The sequence below is a fragment of the Scleropages formosus genome, chromosome 9 (assembly GCF_900964775.1).
Source record: "Scleropages formosus chromosome 9, fSclFor1.1, whole genome shotgun sequence".
NCBI lineage: Eukaryota > Metazoa > Chordata > Actinopteri > Osteoglossiformes > Osteoglossidae > Scleropages > Scleropages formosus.
Genome location: NC_041814.1, coordinates 16,999,887 through 17,016,683, shown reverse-complemented (window position 1 = coordinate 17,016,683; position 16,797 = coordinate 16,999,887). Strand labels below are relative to the sequence as shown.

General features: G+C 40.5%; 1 protein-coding gene across 3 annotated transcripts; it reads right to left on the bottom strand.

Annotated features, from left to right (window-relative positions):
• Window positions 1–2,606: 2,606 nt before the first annotated feature.
• Window positions 2,607–12,708, bottom strand: LOC108935331 (complement factor H-related protein 1-like). 3 transcript variants are annotated; one of them, XR_001966194.2, is made up of 8 exons: window positions 12,618–12,708; window positions 10,594–10,770; window positions 9,514–9,699; window positions 7,332–7,517; window positions 6,879–7,052; window positions 5,433–5,490; window positions 4,024–4,203; window positions 2,607–3,937 (listed from the first exon to the last, which is right to left on the bottom strand). XR_001966194.2 is itself a non-coding variant. In XM_018753857.2 (8 exons), exons 1-8 carry the CDS (start codon window positions 12,685–12,687, stop codon window positions 3,717–3,719), a joined length of 1,377 nt encoding a protein of 458 aa, XP_018609373.2. In that variant the 5' UTR covers window positions 12,688–12,708; the 3' UTR covers window positions 2,607–3,716. The 3 variants fall into 3 exon arrangements, 2 of the variants coding, with proteins under 2 accessions (XP_018609373.2, XP_018609374.2); XM_018753857.2 differs by having other exon boundaries at window positions 5,433–5,615; XM_018753858.2 differs by lacking the exon at window positions 10,594–10,770 and having other exon boundaries at window positions 5,433–5,615.
• Window positions 12,709–16,797: the final 4,089 nt, after the last annotated feature.

Sequence of the window (16,797 nt, the reverse complement as noted above, 5' to 3'; positions counted from 1 at the left end):
TTTAAAATCTTTTTTAATTTTGCCAAACATGTATTGGATGTGTTGTTTGGGGATCACAGATTAATTACATATATGGCAAAGAAATCTGTAGATGACAGCAATAAAATAGCATGCGTTTACATTTCTTTATTATGGAAACACTTTTCTCCAAAGATACTACTTAGGGTAAACAAAATTACATTTTAGATTGAGTTTTAGATGCAGATACAACATTGTTGAAGCAAAATCAATTTATCCAACATCACATCTTTTGATAGACCACATCACATGAATAATTGCCTGTAGAACTGATCACCAAGAGGCCAGAGGTGGAGAAGTACAGCAGTCTTGTTGAGTTATCAAGTTCAAGTTCAAGTTGTTTTTATTGTCATTCCTCTATATAGCTTGTATACAGTGGAACGGAATTTTGTTTCTCTGGAGACCATGGTGCAACACAGAACAGGAGTAAAAGACAATAAATAAATACAAAGGACAGGACGTGGACACGGACATGGACTGTGAATTGTAGGCAGTCTGTAGTGTATGGAGTCATGCTGGCTTTTGGCAGCAGGGTGTTGGGTAATCTGACTGCCTCAGGGAAGAAACTGTTGTGGAGTCTGCTGGTGGTGGCATGAGTGCTCCTGTACCTTGTGCCAGATGGCAAAAGGACGAAGACAGACTGATCAGCCCCTTTAGATAAGAGGCTGCAAATTCTTTGACCATCTTTTAGGCACTGAGCAATGTGTTGAACATGATATGGGTAGCTAGAGGAAATAATTCAGTGAGGCGAGGAGGAGAGATACATGGGGGTGCTTTGACATAAAGGCTGCAGTACCAGACAGAGGGTAAGTGTAATAATCCAAACTATCACCACTGATATCGCAGCAGCCTGGGAAAGGAGCTGTGTAGAGTCTATTGTGAGATTTGGGCTGGGTCCTGTGGACAATATACAGGAAGTGTCTGCAAGATCAGGTTATGAATTCATTGTGATGGAAGTCTTCAGTCATTTAGAGAGATAAAGTTTCCAACAGGTGGATGGACCTGCTAAGGTATGAAGGATCCTAGTCTTGAGTGATATAGGTCTTGTATCTGGTGTAATCTTGGAGAGGGGTGACTATGTGGATGCCCTGGCATCGACTGGTGCCCCATTCTGGGTGCCCCCCCAGCCTTGTGCCCGGTAGTTCCTCGGTAGACTCCAGACTACCGCAACCCTGCTAGGGACAAGCAGTTAATGAAAATGGATTGATGGATACTCTCACTGTTGTACTACACATGCAACTTAATATGGCAGCAGGATCTGTAAGGTATTTCTCACAGAAACCTTTGCAAGGGGTTTCCTAGGATTTTCTTTTTTCCCACTTGCCCAGTTCTCTAACTATTTTGTATGTGTTACACAATTAGGCATAGGATCATCCGCAAACAAATACCATATTAGTTCTTAAAGCTTCTTTTAAAGTAGTGTGTCAAGCTGCAGTAGTTTGCCACTGCATAGCTGATGGATGGGGCAAGTGAAGTTTGCTCTGGATGCTGTTGAAAAATTTTAGAATATAGCAAAAAGCTTTTGAAGCAAATGACATGTGAATCAAGGTAATGAATATGTCGACAAGGTGCGAGCACATGCTGTCAAAGCTGCATTAGAACAATAGTATACATTCCTTTGGGTGGATGTGATGAAACAAACTATTTTAGTGTCAGATACCAATTATGACTTTTATTTGGGAAAATAGAAAATGAGTGATGAGTTCTGAAAATGTTTTGTGACACACACACATTTTCTGAACCACTTCGACCCATACGGGGTCGCGGGGAACCGGAGCCTACCCGGCAACTCAGGGTGTAAGGCCGGAGGGGGAGGGGACACACCCAGGACGGGACGCCAGTCCATTGCAAGGCACCCCAAGCGGGACTCGAACCCCAGACCCACTGGAGAGCAGGACCCGGTCCAACCCACTGCACCACCGCACCCCCGTTGTGACACACAAAAATGATAAAATTAATAACAAAATATAATGCTTTTATTCCACTAATATATCACGTAAACCAAAAAAAAAAATGTTAGCTGTGTCTCATTTTCTGGTACCATGTCTAGAAGTAAAACATGTATTAGTTGAAGTGTGCTGACAGTTGCCGCATCTTTAATACCTTAAATAAACAGAAGATTCTTGTAGATTGCTGTATTTGCCCACCTGTGGGTGTGTATCTTGAAAGCTTAATTAAGGTTAATCATTAAGCAACAAATAAGTATAAAATCCAAACTATTAGTTGCTTTCAGAACTGCTGTATTTTGCAAATGGATAAGTCGGATCAAAGGTCTTATGTTGGCGTCAGAGAACTGATACCATGGCTGAGGATCCACATATTGGGTAGTATTCGAGAAAATGCACCTCATTAAAATTTTGTGTTTAAAGATACAAAGACACATTTGACCACCAAAAATGGTCTGTAAAATCAGTATCTGGGGGGGCGCAGCAAGCAGTGCTGCTGACTCGCAGTGCCGTGCCTGGATTGTTTAGGTAGAATTTTGAATGTAGCTCAGCCTGTGTGCGGTTCACATGTTCTCCCTGTGTTCATGTGGGAGATGGCAATGTAGTCATTGTTGTTTCATGAATGCAATAAATACTCTTTGGTCGATAGTAGTATATATTTATTAAGAGTTCTACATTAACAGTCTATGATATTTTTTGGAAAAACATTTGTTAAGGTATTAGGATCAGTTCTTTAAATTAAAGATACATCAATTAAGAATTCAAGAGTTGAAGCATATCTAGTTTTGGAAAGCCCTTTAAACAAATGCTTGAATGTTCACATCTATAAAGCTCTATGTTTTCAATCCCCCAGCAGAAATGCCATGTTTCTGACATTTATATTTACATTAATTCACTTACAGACATTCCTCTCCAAAATATTGCATAACTCAAAGCAAACAAAATTGCAATTCAAGAAAACATTTTGTCTCCGATCAACAAAATTCTTTTATCTATTCCATCAGTCTTCTTTTTCATATACTAACAAACCTGACAAAAAGATTACAAAGAGCATTAAATGTTATTCATATATATATTGCACATCTGTCATTGTCAATATTTGTGCTTTTCCTCAGGAGCTTAAGCCAATTCTTAAACTTCATCAACTTTGCCAAATTAATTGTTTCAAACTTGATAACAGTGTCATTCACCACAATCCTACATTTGAAAGCACATTATTTATATTTCTGAAACATTTTCAGTCAGTAAAATAAACTATGATTTGTCTAGACATATAAGAAAAGAACATGTCTGGGTTTTACTTGTCTGACTGGCAATAAATCCAAACCCTGTGATTACCTGTGTATAGATGTCTAGCTTTACATCTGTACACCTGTAAGGAGAAGGAATAGATTTTTGTGGTAAAATCAAAATGTTTGTAAGAAATGCAATGTGAATTATTCACACTTGAACAAGTCTTGACTTCATAGAATACAATAAAGTCCAAAATAACCGGTGCCCTTGAATGATGTGAATATAATTTGAATGAAAATTTCATTTGATCATATGTTTCCTTTATCTTGGCAAATACCTGTGTTTGTTGTTTTATATTTTAAGCTCAGAACCAGCTTTCCTAAAGTAGTTAATAACAATTATTACTGCAGACATTCCACTTTATTAATATGTTAAACACATGCTCCTTCACTGAGGTTGAGGAACAAGAATTTACTTTCAAATGCAATAAACAATCTGCATTTGTGATTTTTTTAAAAGTCAGTTTTCTATAATAGCTTTTAGTATCTGTACATAACATGTTGGAAATTCCATATGTCCATTTTTGCAAATCCCATCAACATTCGTACTCCAGTACCAGGTGTCTTTATAATATTCACTTTTACATTTAAATGTATGTTTTTTCCCTTCTTCAACATATACTGTGGAACCTGGATTCTGAACATGATGCTTTTCAGGTATGTTTTCTATCACACAAGGTTCTAATGAAGAAAAAACAGACAAAATGATTACACATGCTGCATGACAATGTCCGGAAATAAAATACAAACAAAAGTCATTTACTTACTTAAACATTTTGGGAGTTCCTCCCAGTTTCCATTCTGGCATCTGACAGTTCGTTTGCTTTCCAATTTATAATACCTGGAACACTGAAAGGTAGCTTCTTCATACAGGTCACCTTTCCGTTTATTAGAAATTGTGTCCCCATTTTCTATTGCTGGAAGCTGTTTGCACGATGAAAGATTTGCTGGATGTTTTGGGAAAGAAAAATATATTTTTTTTAAAATACTGTATATATTAAAACAAGGGCAAAGGGCCAAAAGACTGCAATATTTCATCAGTGTCATTATGCAGCATTTTTTTCCCTTCTTAAAGAATTTCCAGACATTCCAGAATTCCTTTGAATTGCCCTGCAGATGATTTGTTACCTTTTGAAATGGAAGAAAATTGAACACTTCAGTCATCCACAAATTTAATGTGGAACTTTGGTTGCTAATCATAGCAGTAAAATATATTTCTTTGCCGAAAAAGAAAGAATTATCAGTGTACATTACTTTAAAACAAATTTTGTTATTTAATTTTTTAAGGACTGATATAATGCCGGATCACATATAACACGGTCAGAGCCTGGACACCAAGTTTTTTTCAGTCAATTCTTTTCCATGTGTTTCACATCTGGATGGTTCCCAAAAACACATTTTCAAAGGGTGAAAGGTAAAGTTAATATAATAGAGCAATTCATACAACACAGACTTACAATGAAAATTAAAAAATGTTGACATTTTATGAAAAACCTTTTGAATGGTCACTAGTAGATCTATGTGGCTTTTGTCACTTATGTTTTAAAGCTTTTTATTCCCATGATCTGTTGGAGTAACTTTGATCTCTTGCTCCAGAGAAGTACAGCTTTAAATTGCTCACATGTTGAAAAACTAATTTGCAAAGACTGTCAAGTCAACAATGTCGCAAAAACCTTTTTTTCCCCCCAATCTTTTGATTTAGCTTCGCAATCTTGCTACAAAATGATGTTGCTTTGACCCACTGAGCAATGCTTTACAGATGTGACTAATTTACAAACTATAGATGACGAATGTGCGATGTATAAATGTCTAGGGCATGAGACCATTGCAGAAAATGCATTAGGTCTGCATGTCTCAACTGAAGTTCATGAAAGCAGTGATGAAGATGATGCTCCAGCTCCTCCACCACCACCTAAAGTGACTGAGGCTCCAACAGCTGTGGATAGCGCACTTCAGTGGCTGGAGTCTGAAAATGTGGACAGGATTCACATCCTACACCTAAAGTCCATCATTGAAATTGCCAAAAAAAAAAACCAACAATCAATCAATGAAAACTAAATCAATATAAAAGAACATTAGACTCTAATGAAGACTCAAAAACCCAGACTTATCTTTATACAGCCATTCATGATTTATTTTTGAAACAATCACTTTGCAATGATATATTAGTACTTACGTATGCATCTTGGCAAAACAGCCCAGTTTCCATTTCTGCACTCAACTTCTTCTTTCCCCTCAATGGTGAACAAAGGAAGACATTTATATGTCACTTTGGATGCATGAAGATATGTCTTCTCATAGGGCAAAGTAATTATTGCATTTTCTATCCTAGGAGGGGCTTTACAAGGTAGTCCAGTTTCTGTTTGAAAGATTAAGCACAAATTATGAAACATATCAATTTTATTTGATTCAAATTTTTCTTATAATTCAGGTTCACATTAATTCACTAATTATTATTCATTGTTTTCTTTTAAGGGGCGTGGTGGCGCAGTGGTTTGGACTGGGTCCTGCTCTCCGGTGGGTCTGGAGTTCGAGTCCCACTTGGGGTGCCTTGTGGCGGACTGGTGTCCTGTCCTGGGTGTGTCCCCTCCCCCTCTGGCCTTACGCCCTGTGTTGCCGGGTAGGCTCTGGTTCCCCGTGACCCTGTATGGGACAAGCGGTTCTGAAAGTGTGTGTGTGTGTGTGTGTGTGTGTGTGTGTGTGTGTGTGTGTGTGTGTTTTCTTTTAAATAAATTCTATATAAATACCCTTGAAATGCCATTTTTTTCAGGACAAACACATTCATGAATGGATTTTTATTTCAGGCCTAAAAAAATTGTATGATAAATCCCATCATTAAAATAAATAAAGACTAATGATTTAAGATGCCTAAAAAAGAGAACATTTTTCAGGTACATAGAAACTTTTTAGGAAATAAAAATACTATTTATATGAAATATATGTAGTTGTGGTTTAGCTGTCAGGGAGGCATGGTGGGTCAGGGGGTTGGATGGGGTCCTGCTCTCCGGTGGGTCTGTGGTTCGAGTCTCGCTTGGGGTGCCTTGCGGCGGACTGGCATCCCGTCCTGGGTGTATCCCCTCCCCCTCTGGCCTTGCGCCTTGTGTTGCCAGGTAGGCTCCTGTTCCCCACGACCCCGTAGGGGACAAGCGGTTCAGAAAGTGTGTGTGTGTGTGTGTGTGTGGTTTAGCCAATGAAAACTGTACTTAGTATATATTCTTTTGCATTTTCTAAATAAGATGTCAAATTAGGATGTCGTTATTCTTGTAAATGATTCTTCTATGAATACATATATTGTCTGGTATTATGGGATGTAGTCAGCCAATTTCTGTATGAGACAAGCAAACAAAATGCATTTACAGGATGAATAAATATGAAGCATGCTTTTACACACACACATTATCTAAAACAGCTTGTCCCATGCGGGGTCACAGGGAACCTGACCAGACCACACTGGGCATAAGGCTGGAGGGGGAGAGGACACACCCAGGACGGGATGCCAATCCGTCGCAAGGCACCCCAAGCAGAATTCGAACCCCAGACCCAGCGAAGAGCAGGACCCCGTCCAACCCCCTGACCCACCATGCCTCCCTGACACCTAGGAGCCTTAATCAAAGGTACTCACCTGTACATTCTGGTAATATCCAGTTTCCGTTCACGCATTTTGCACTGTGGCGTACCTGCTTGTACCCAGTGTTACACTGAACGTGTACAGTTTCTCCATTTGAATACTCATCACGTTGGACTCCCCATGACCTTCCATTAACAATCGGTGGTAGAATGCCACAGTTCATTTCGTCTGAAATTATATATGAACCAGAATAAAAAAGTGACAACATGTAGCTTTGTTTATCAGTGTTTTACATTGTTTATCAGTTGTAAACTCAGTGAGTGTCCCAACATATAAATTGCACTCAAAGTTTTGGAGCTAAAATACATACTGGGAAAGTATATTATTTATTATTATTAACATTTGAGTTGTTTCAGTATGTTAAAATGCTTAAAATTTATACTTTGTCCTGTGTATTAATCTATTTAACAAAATGAAAAACATGAGTTTATAGATTTATTTCCTTACCAATACACTTGGGATTGCGCGACCATGCTCGATCTGTGCATGTTATGTGTCCCCACCATCCTTCTGTTGTAGGTTTATAACCAGTAACGCAAACATAATATATAGTTTCTTCATTATTGTAAGTGGTTTTACCTGGGTAGATATATCCTTTGTTTATCTGAGGTTTATTACACACTTTTTCTTTTGCTGAAAAATACAGGAAAAGAGTATTAAAAGGACATTCTTTGGATAAGTAGTATTGTAAGTCATTTTTTCTTATCTTTGGCATCGGTTTTGGAACTGAGTCTGGTACCTCCTGAAACAACTGTTCTGCTCTTTTCATTTAAAAGTAGGACAAGAAAACGCTGCAGAACGCTGCTGCAGGAGTGGTGTTTGACTTGCTGAAGCGTTCGCATGTATCTCCCCTCCTTGTCTCTCTGCATTGGCTTCCTCTAGACTCCCAGATATTCACAAAGACCTGATAATTTGCTACACCCCAACCAGACTGCTATGCTCCTCTACCTTTGCCTGCTTGGTGGTCCCACGCACAAAAGGTCCAAAAGCAAACACGTTCTTGATATTGGCTCCTATCTGGTGGATTGACCTCCTCTTCTCACACAGAACTGCTAAATATCTGTTCACATTTAAAAAGAGTCTTAAAACTCATCTCTTCTGGACCCACTTCACTCATGATCTCTTAAGTTTGTGTAAGGTGTAAATGTTCATGTACTATAACTTTGAGATCATACATGTTAAACAATGGATAAACCTTCATACTGCTACTCCTGTAATGTAACATTAATGTTTATATATTTTTCAAAAAAAAAATTGGGAAAGAGATTAGGAATTGTCAATATTCAGATAAAGTTTCATGCAGCTACTCGTGTGATGTTCATTGGTTCATATGGTGGAAAGTAACAAACTGCACTTAAGAATGACATGTCTGCATCTAAGTGTCATGCCCACATTATCAAGTCAAACGACCGCACCTGCTGCACATCAGAGCGACCAGGCATAAAGGAAGCCGAGCAGACATCCAAGGTTGCGGAATCTCATTGTCCCCACTGCTTCTCCTGCAGCAACCAGTGAGGCCCCTTTGCTGCCTTGTTCTTACAGCCCTCCCTGTCCTTTGCCCTTTGTCCCCTGGTCCTTGTCTTCTCGGTTCCTGATCGCCTGCTTCGTCTGATCAACCGTGATTCCTGTCTTGCCTGAAATACAATGCCTGTGCCTGGAACGACCTTTGGCTGTCCCCAACTACGATTCTTCCCTATTCCCTTCTCCAATCCTCCCAACATAAACAAACCTGTGATTGGGTCCTCACCTACTCATTGGTCTCCCATCCTCATTCTTGACACTAAGTCTCTCTTTCTGTTAATGTAATGCATACATTGTATTTTCTATGTGATGTACATCGCTTTGGAGAAGAGCATCTGCTAAATGAATAAATGTAAATGTTAACGTAAATGTAAAACAATTTTTAGGCCAGGAAAAATCCCGCAAGACTTTTTTTCATGACAGCGATGATGTCGATGATTGAGCTGTTTCTACCATCAATAAAACATTCTTTCAATGATGTAGTGAAAGACAGAGTTGAAGTGCAAAGGAAGTTAATGTCTTACTAATATCTACATTTCAGTGTGTGATGTAGTGGAGCTCACTGAGATTGTCTAACTCTTGTGCGTAAAGGACACTACATAAAGGGCTAATACTTAAATATGTGGCTACTTGGCATTTGTCAGAACCTCACATCTTTTCAGTCTATTGTGTTTGTAATGAGCATTCTGAAATAATCTTTTAATCAATGTACTCCTTCAAAAATTGTTTAATATAACAAAGCAGGACCAGAACTGATTTCAGAACTGGGGGAATAGTAAAGGAGAACAGAAATCATCCAAACAAAAAAAAAAAAATCAAGAAATTAAACTCTTTCAAACACTGATACAGCCTTGCATATCCCAGCATGTCTGACAAGATCAAGCTGTGACTTTCAGTAAAAATGTTTCAATATGAAACATATATGTTTAGTTTCATTATAAAGTTATGCAGAAACTACTAAACATTTGTTTACATAAACACACAAACACACACACACATATGAGATACAAAATATTCACAATTGATTTTTTGCTTTGCACAAAAATTATTGTTACATAAATTTGATATAGCTGCAAAAGGATTTTATAAATCTTATCAAAAAACTTACTCTGACACAGTGGATCTGGCTTCCATCCATTTATTGTACATTGTGCATAAGCATATCTGTCTGGTTTTTCATATCCTTCCTTACAGTTATACCTGTACTGATATGGTTCAACTCTGTAAAGTCCGTCATAGTGTCTTGATCTCCCAATGACAAATGGATCTTGATCTGTCACACTGCAAGTCATCACTGCAAAGATGGGAAAATTAAAATATGTCATAACATGTTTCAGATAAAAAATTGCGTTGAAATACAATCAATTTTCAGATCCTTTCAAACAGGCAGTACAGACTGAAAACAAGTTAATAAATTACTGAAGAGGTAGCTTTACAGGGGGTGTGGTGGCGGCACAGCGAGTTTGGCCTGTGCCTGCTCCCTGGCGGGCATGGGGTTTGAGTCCTGCTAGGGGTGTCTGTGACGGAGTGGTGTCCCGTCCTGGTTGTGTCCCCCTCCAGCCCTATCCCTGTGTTACCGGGTTAGGCTCCGGCTCACCGCGACCCCACTCGGGACAAGTGGTTCCAGCTGACGTGTGTGTGAGGTGCATTTACATTCTGTGTGGGTGTCCTACGATGAGTTGCTGTAGCCATTAAAAAACCTGGGCCCTGTGCTTCCAAGGATAGGTTCCAGACAACCACAACCCTCATGTTGTTACAATTTTAACTTCACATCCTGTGTTCAACACTACTGCTGACTTTACAAACAAAAAATGTGAAATAACACACACATTTTCTGAACTGCTGGTCCCACATGGGGTCGCGGGGAACCGGAGCCTAACCTGGCAACTCAGGGCGTAAGGCCAGAAGGGGAGGGGACACACCTAGGACGGGACGCCAGTCCGTCCCAAGGCACCCCAAGCAGGACTCGAACCCCAGACCCACTAGAGAGCAGGAGCCCGTCCAACCCCCTGCGCCACTGCACCACCGCACCACCGTCCCCCCCCCGAAATAACATATATACATATATATTAAAATTTATGTAATCAAAATATGATCAACATCTACCTCCTTGCGCCACTTCTGAGAATAGTGTTTTATGACAGATCAAACCGAAATCTACAGGTTTTTTTGCCTAAAAACCTCTTACCTTCACACATATCTCTTGGCTCCCAGACACCTTCTGTGCATGTGATGTAGTCTGTATTCTCTTTTTTTCTGTATCCTCCCTTGCAAGTGAAATAAACTTTTTCTCCAGTTTTGTAACTAGACTGTGTGAAGGATTTTTCATCCACATCGCTTCTGTAAAGCACACTGCATGTCTGTTCTGTAAAGATCATAATTAAGTTACATTCAGAAAGTAAGATTGTAGAGCAGTAATTGATTGAGCTGTTTCTACTACCAGTAAGACCATTCCTTCAATGATGTGGTGAAAGACAGAATTGACATGCAAGGGCACTTAATATCTTACTAATATCTACATTTCAGTGTGTGATGTAGTGGAGCTCACTGAGATTGTCTAACTCTTGTGCATAAATGACACCACACACACACACTTTCGGAACCGCTTGTCCCATATGGGGTCGTGGGGAACTGGAGCCTATCTGGCAACACAGAGTGTAAGGCCAGAGGGGGAGGGGACACACCCAGGACAGGACACCAGTCCGCCACAAGGCACCCCAAGCAGGACTCGAACCCCAGACCAACTGGAGAGCAGGACCCAGTCCAACCCACTGCGCCACCACGCCCCCCAGGCCACCGCATAAAGGGCTAATACTTAAATTCGTGGCTACTTGGCATTTGTCAGAACCTCACACCTTTTCAGTCTATTGTGTTTGTAATGAGTATTTTGAAATACTCTTTTAATCAATGTACTCTTTCAAAAATCATTTAATATAACAAAGCCGAAACGGTGGCGCGGCCACTTCACAGCGCCTTGGTGGTGTGAGAGAACATGGATTTGATCCCTGTTCAGTCTGTGTGAATTTTCCGTGTTCTCCATGTCTCTGCCTTGGTTTTGTCTGGGTGCCCTGGTTTCCTTTCACAGTCTAAAGACATGCATTTCAGTGGACTGGCGACACTAAATTGCCTCTAGTGTATGAGTGGAAAAGTGACACCCTGTGACGCAGTGGTGTCCCGTCCTGATTGTACCCCCCTACCCTTGCAATAAATATATCCAGGACAGCAGTTTTCCCAGTTATCATTTCAGTAAAATTTCATGTGTACAGGACCAGAAGTGATTTCAGAAGCGGGGGAATAAGAAAGGGGAATGGAAATCATTCAAATTAAAGAAAAAAAAAAAAAAAGGAAATTAAACTGTTTCCAACACTGATACAACCCCGCATATCTGATAGCCTCTTCAGGAAGTATTGCAGTATAGGCTAATATTATCTCTGTATTTGTTATTTAAATGTTACTTCCACAGGCAACTACACACACACACACACTTCCTGAACCACTTGTCCCATACAGGGTCACAGGGAACCAGAGCCTAACCCAGCAACTCAGGGCATAAGGCTGGAGGGGGAGGGGACACACCCCAGACAGGATGGCAGTTTCTTGCAAGGCACCCCAAGCGGGACTCAAACCCCAGACCCACCGGAGAGCAGGACCCAGTCCAACCCACTGCGCCACTGCACGCCCCAGGGAATTATGGGAGCAATAAATGTACTACCAAAACTGTGGTACCCAACAAACAGGTTGTTCTTTGATAATTTTTTTTTTTTTAAGCTCTGAATTATTGAAAGCATTTGTATACTGTGAGCTACACATCTCTTGGAGTAAAATCTATAAATACAAAATCAAAATCACAAAGAGCACGTGATATGTTGCTAGTGCTCATTATGCAACATTTTCTTATATGTATGTATGAGTGATATGTACTCTACCCTAGATCATGCTAAGGCTTTCAGTAGAAATGTATTAGATTGAAGCATATATGTTTCATAGTTTCATTATGAAGTTATGCAGAAACTATTAAATAATTTCTGTTTACATATACAGACACAGCTATACAAGTTATCACTGCAAAGGTGGGAAAATTAATATAACATAACATAACATAACATAAGAAATACATTTCTAAACAATATAATTTTTTCTGTTAAATGTTTTGAAAATTGTAAGGACTGGATACATACATTCACTGAAAGTATAAATAAGCAATTCTCTTACTATTCACTTCTGGGACCACAGTGAAGGGCATCCATAATGAAAAAATAAAAAATGTTTTAATGCCCTTCATGTTCAAAATATAAACATGAAACAGAAGTTTCCAAACTGTCTGCTATGACAAAGCCTGCATTTATATTAACTTAAAAACAAGTTAATCATTAACATAAGTTAATCATTTCCAGTACTAATTTAAAAACTGGTCACCTTACCTGGCAGTCTAAGACCGTTATGTCTGGGTTACCGTAAGGGGAGGTGCTGTCAGACTATTTTCAACTCCTAGCAACAACTCATGTGATTTTCTCGCTAAAGGAGGGTACGGAAATGGTTTGCGATTGCTTTCTTCCACATATGTCTTTCAGTTGGGAACACAGAGAGAATATCCTGACTCTGCACACCCTTAACCTCTGCCTGAAGGAGCAGGAGTTGTGAAGCACTAGTTTTACCCAATGTGCAGTCATGGTTTTCCCATAGATGGACAATTTCATTCATATTTCTGGCTGAATTATTACTCTCGTCTGTGTGTATGTGTGTTTTCCTTTTTTTTTTTTTTTTGCACATAAAGTTTGCTTCAAGGTGAAAAATCACAGTTAAAACTCCATTAAAATGCAGAATTAAAGCATGAAACAAACTGGAACAACATTGTAATCTATCCTAAATGTAGTAGTACTTTACCTTCTGTTTTTACATTCAAAGGATTCTTAGGTTATAAAAAAATGAACACTGTGATTGTTAGCTTGGAAACTGTGTTATGAGGAATGGTCAGTTGTCCTGGCTTCCAGTTTGATTGTATCATGTAACTTGGACATACAAATTAATTGGGAGTGTTATTAAAACTTCAGGATAAATGAAGAGTACATAAGTGCCATTTTTTGCCCTGAATCTTTACAAGAGAAACGCAATCAATACTACAACTATTAATGATTTACAAGAAAGAAGCACCATAACTTTTTGTCGACTGGTATTTTTTGCCAGGTTCCACGGTGATTGGTAAATTTCACTAGTGTAAATATGGTTGAGGTATTAGCATGAAATGTTAATAGTTTTTGATGGCTTGGTGGTGCAGCAGGCAGTGCCAATAATGCTCTTGAGCTGTACTTTTGGACACGGTTTCAAATCACACTTTGTATTTATGAAAATTGTGGTTTATTTTAACTATTCATCTGCAAATTTGTTTTGCCAAGTTCTTATCTGCATCATTGATACCCCTTTTCTGGTGAAAATGTCTCAGTCCTTCCTTAGACAAAAATGGGAGGCTATATAAAGGGCTCTTTCTGCTCTGGAGAGAAAGAAGAACAGACATTTCTCTGTCTCTATCTCTCTACCAACTTGGTTATTTTAATAAAAACCTTTTGCATTAAGGTTTGTTGCAACTTACCACTGTTTGAAGAAAAGCAGCAGAGGAAGCACATTCACCCTATACTGAGACACAAGGTGTAATACAAGAGACGAGGATATGGAGTCAAAGAATATAACATTTTAGTGTGGGATTTCTACATTTCAACATTTTATTATACCTGTGAAACAATCTTTTCCAGGATTTTAGAGATGAATAGGAGATTTGAAGTTGCTCTATGATGACTAGGAAAAGTAGGATCCAGGATAAGTTTTTCAAGCTGCTTCAACTTCAAAGCTTTGTGAACCTCATAGTCATGCCCCCCAATCACCTGCCCAATTGACCACACCTGCAGCTGATTTAGAGCCAAGGGATAAAAAGGTAGCCCAGACACTCCTGAGAGTGGAACCTCATTGAGCCAACTGCACATCTTTGCCTGTGCTGCCATATGGTCTTTCTTGTGGTCCTGTGCCCTTTTCTCTATGGTTGCCTGGTGTCTAGACCTTTTTGCTTTGTTCTTCGGCATACAGCTTTTGGATTACCCCACCCGTTCTGACGACAGCACATCGGTGACCCCTGCGTGTTTGACTTCTCTATTTCGCCCACCCCTTATCGGATACAGTTGCCAAATAAACAGCACTTGGGTCATCACCTCCTCAAATATGACGTTCGTGCAAAGTCAACTTGACTTGTCTGTCCTTATTCCTGGTAACAGGATACATTACAATATTCTGCTGCTGTTGTTGTTGTTGTTGTTGTTGTTGTGGGCCTCAGCAGAAGAAGGCAGCATATTAAGTGAAAATGAGATCATGCGTGCAGTTTTGAATGGAATCGGAAAAATCATCAAGATTGAGTTATTTTATAGGCTAGGGTATCAGGTTAACGGAATGCTGGTACACCATAATCTCTCTTGGAGCCCTTAAGTGCATTCCTTTATGCTAGAATGTTGGAGATCTGAGAAGATGTGAGAAGTGTAGTAAATATCATTTAACTGGAATTTTAGTTATCAAAATGTAAGACAAGGTGTGTGTGTGTGTGTGTGTGTGTGTGTGTGTGTGTGTGTGTGTGTGTGTGTGTGTGTGTGTGTGTGTGCGCGCGCGAGCATGTGTGTGAAAACGTAAGATTCGAATCCATCGTTACTCCTACAGAACATCTCCCTGCAACTCTCTACTTTCATCTCTAACATCATCAACTCCTCACTTTCCTCTGGCTGTTTCCCAGCTGCCTTCAAAACTGCTCTCATTTTACTTCTGCTAAAGAAACCTTCCCTGGATCCCAATTTAGTCCAAAACTGCAGATCAGTCTCCCTCCTCTCCTTCCTATATAAAACTCTAGAGCGGACCGCCTATGATCAACTGCCCGATTTCCTCACTCAGAACCATCTCCTTGATGGAAATCAGTCTAGTTTCAAACTTGGTCACTACACTGAGACGGCACTTCTGGCGGTGTCTGATGCTCTCCAGTCGGCTCGAGTTGCCTCTCTCACCTCAGTCCTCATCCTCCTCAATCTGTCTGCAGCATTTGACAGTGTCAACCACCAGATTCTACTGATTTCTCTTAGTCAGCTTGGTATCAAAGGAGCGGCACTAAGATGGTTTGAGTCCTACCTATCTGACATATCCTATCAAGTGGTCTGGCAGAGCTCTCGTTCTTCTCCTCTGTCTCTCTTAACCGGTGTCCTGCAGGGCTCAGTACTAGGTCCTCTTCTCTTCTTGATCTACACCTTCTCTCTCGGCCTGGTCATAGCTTCCCATGGATTCAATTCCACTGCTGTGCTGATGATACAAAACTCTTCCTCTCCTTTCCACCTGGATCATCAGACATTTCCACACACATTGCTGCCTGCCTGTCAGACATCTCTGCATGGATGTCTGATCACCACCTCCAACTCAACCTCTCCAAAACAGAGATTCTTCACCTCCCAGCTGGCCTGTCCTCCTGTCCCAATCTATCAATAAAACTGGACAGCTCAGTCATTTTGCCAACCTCCTTGGCTAAGAGTCTGGGAATGATGATTGACTCAAGTCTATCTTTTTCTCAGAACATCGAAGCCACAACCCGGTCCTAGGTTAGGCCAAGTCAGGTCAGGCTATGGTGACATCTCGTCTGGACTACTGTAACTCCTTCCTGTGTGGCCTTCTCATTACTGCCATCAAACCTCTGCAGCTGATACAGAATGCTGCTGCACAAGTTGTGTTTGACTTGCCAAAGTGTTCCCATGTATCTCCTGTACTCATTTCTCTGCACTGTTTTCCTATAGCCATTTGGCACAAATGCGAGGCCACCACATATGACTGCTTCTGGAAGCAATTTCAATCTACCCCGCCAGATGACCCACCAGGAACCCGTGCAAGGGAACAAAGGTGAGTGCTTATGCTGCTCTGTTACCCAGTTGATGGTGCTGATAGAGGTGTGCTGGGGGGCGCCCGGGTACAGTCAGCTGCTTTATGGATGTGGTCTTTGCCCTATGGCAGGGCATCCCGGTTTGAGAGTGTGATGTCACACTCCGAATTAGTGCACTGGATGGACAGCCGTTGGTCACCTGTGTGGTGGAATGACAGACCGAGTCATTACACGTATAAGTGGGGGTTTGCCATATGGAGGATCTCTCATTCTGATTTGGTCCCGTGACAAGCCATTAATACTGAGGTTCAGCTGGCTAGCGAAACACGACTCAGTTTATTCATGGAGCACCGGTGAGTTAGTGACGTGGGGACTGCAGTGCATCAAAAACTGCTTAGTACTTCCATGCCGGGCCACCTCGGTGGAGAGCCTGGACACCACTGTGGCGGTATCTATCCCTGCAGAGTATCAGGACCTCGCCGAGGCCTTTAGCAAGAGCAACGC

Coding starts and splice junctions, on each gene's coding strand:
- LOC108935331 (XM_018753857.2), bottom strand. CDS start 12,687: ATGAAGGGCATTAAAACATTTTTTATTTTTTCATTATGGATGCCCTTC. Junction 4,204..5,432: donor TGTTTTGCCAAGATGCATAC/GTAAGTACTAAT, acceptor CAAAACATCCAG/CAAATCTTTCATCGTGCAAA. Junction 3,938..4,023: donor GGAACTCCCAAAATGTTTAA/GTAAGTAAATGA, acceptor TTTCTTCATTAG/AACCTTGTGTGATAGAAAAC.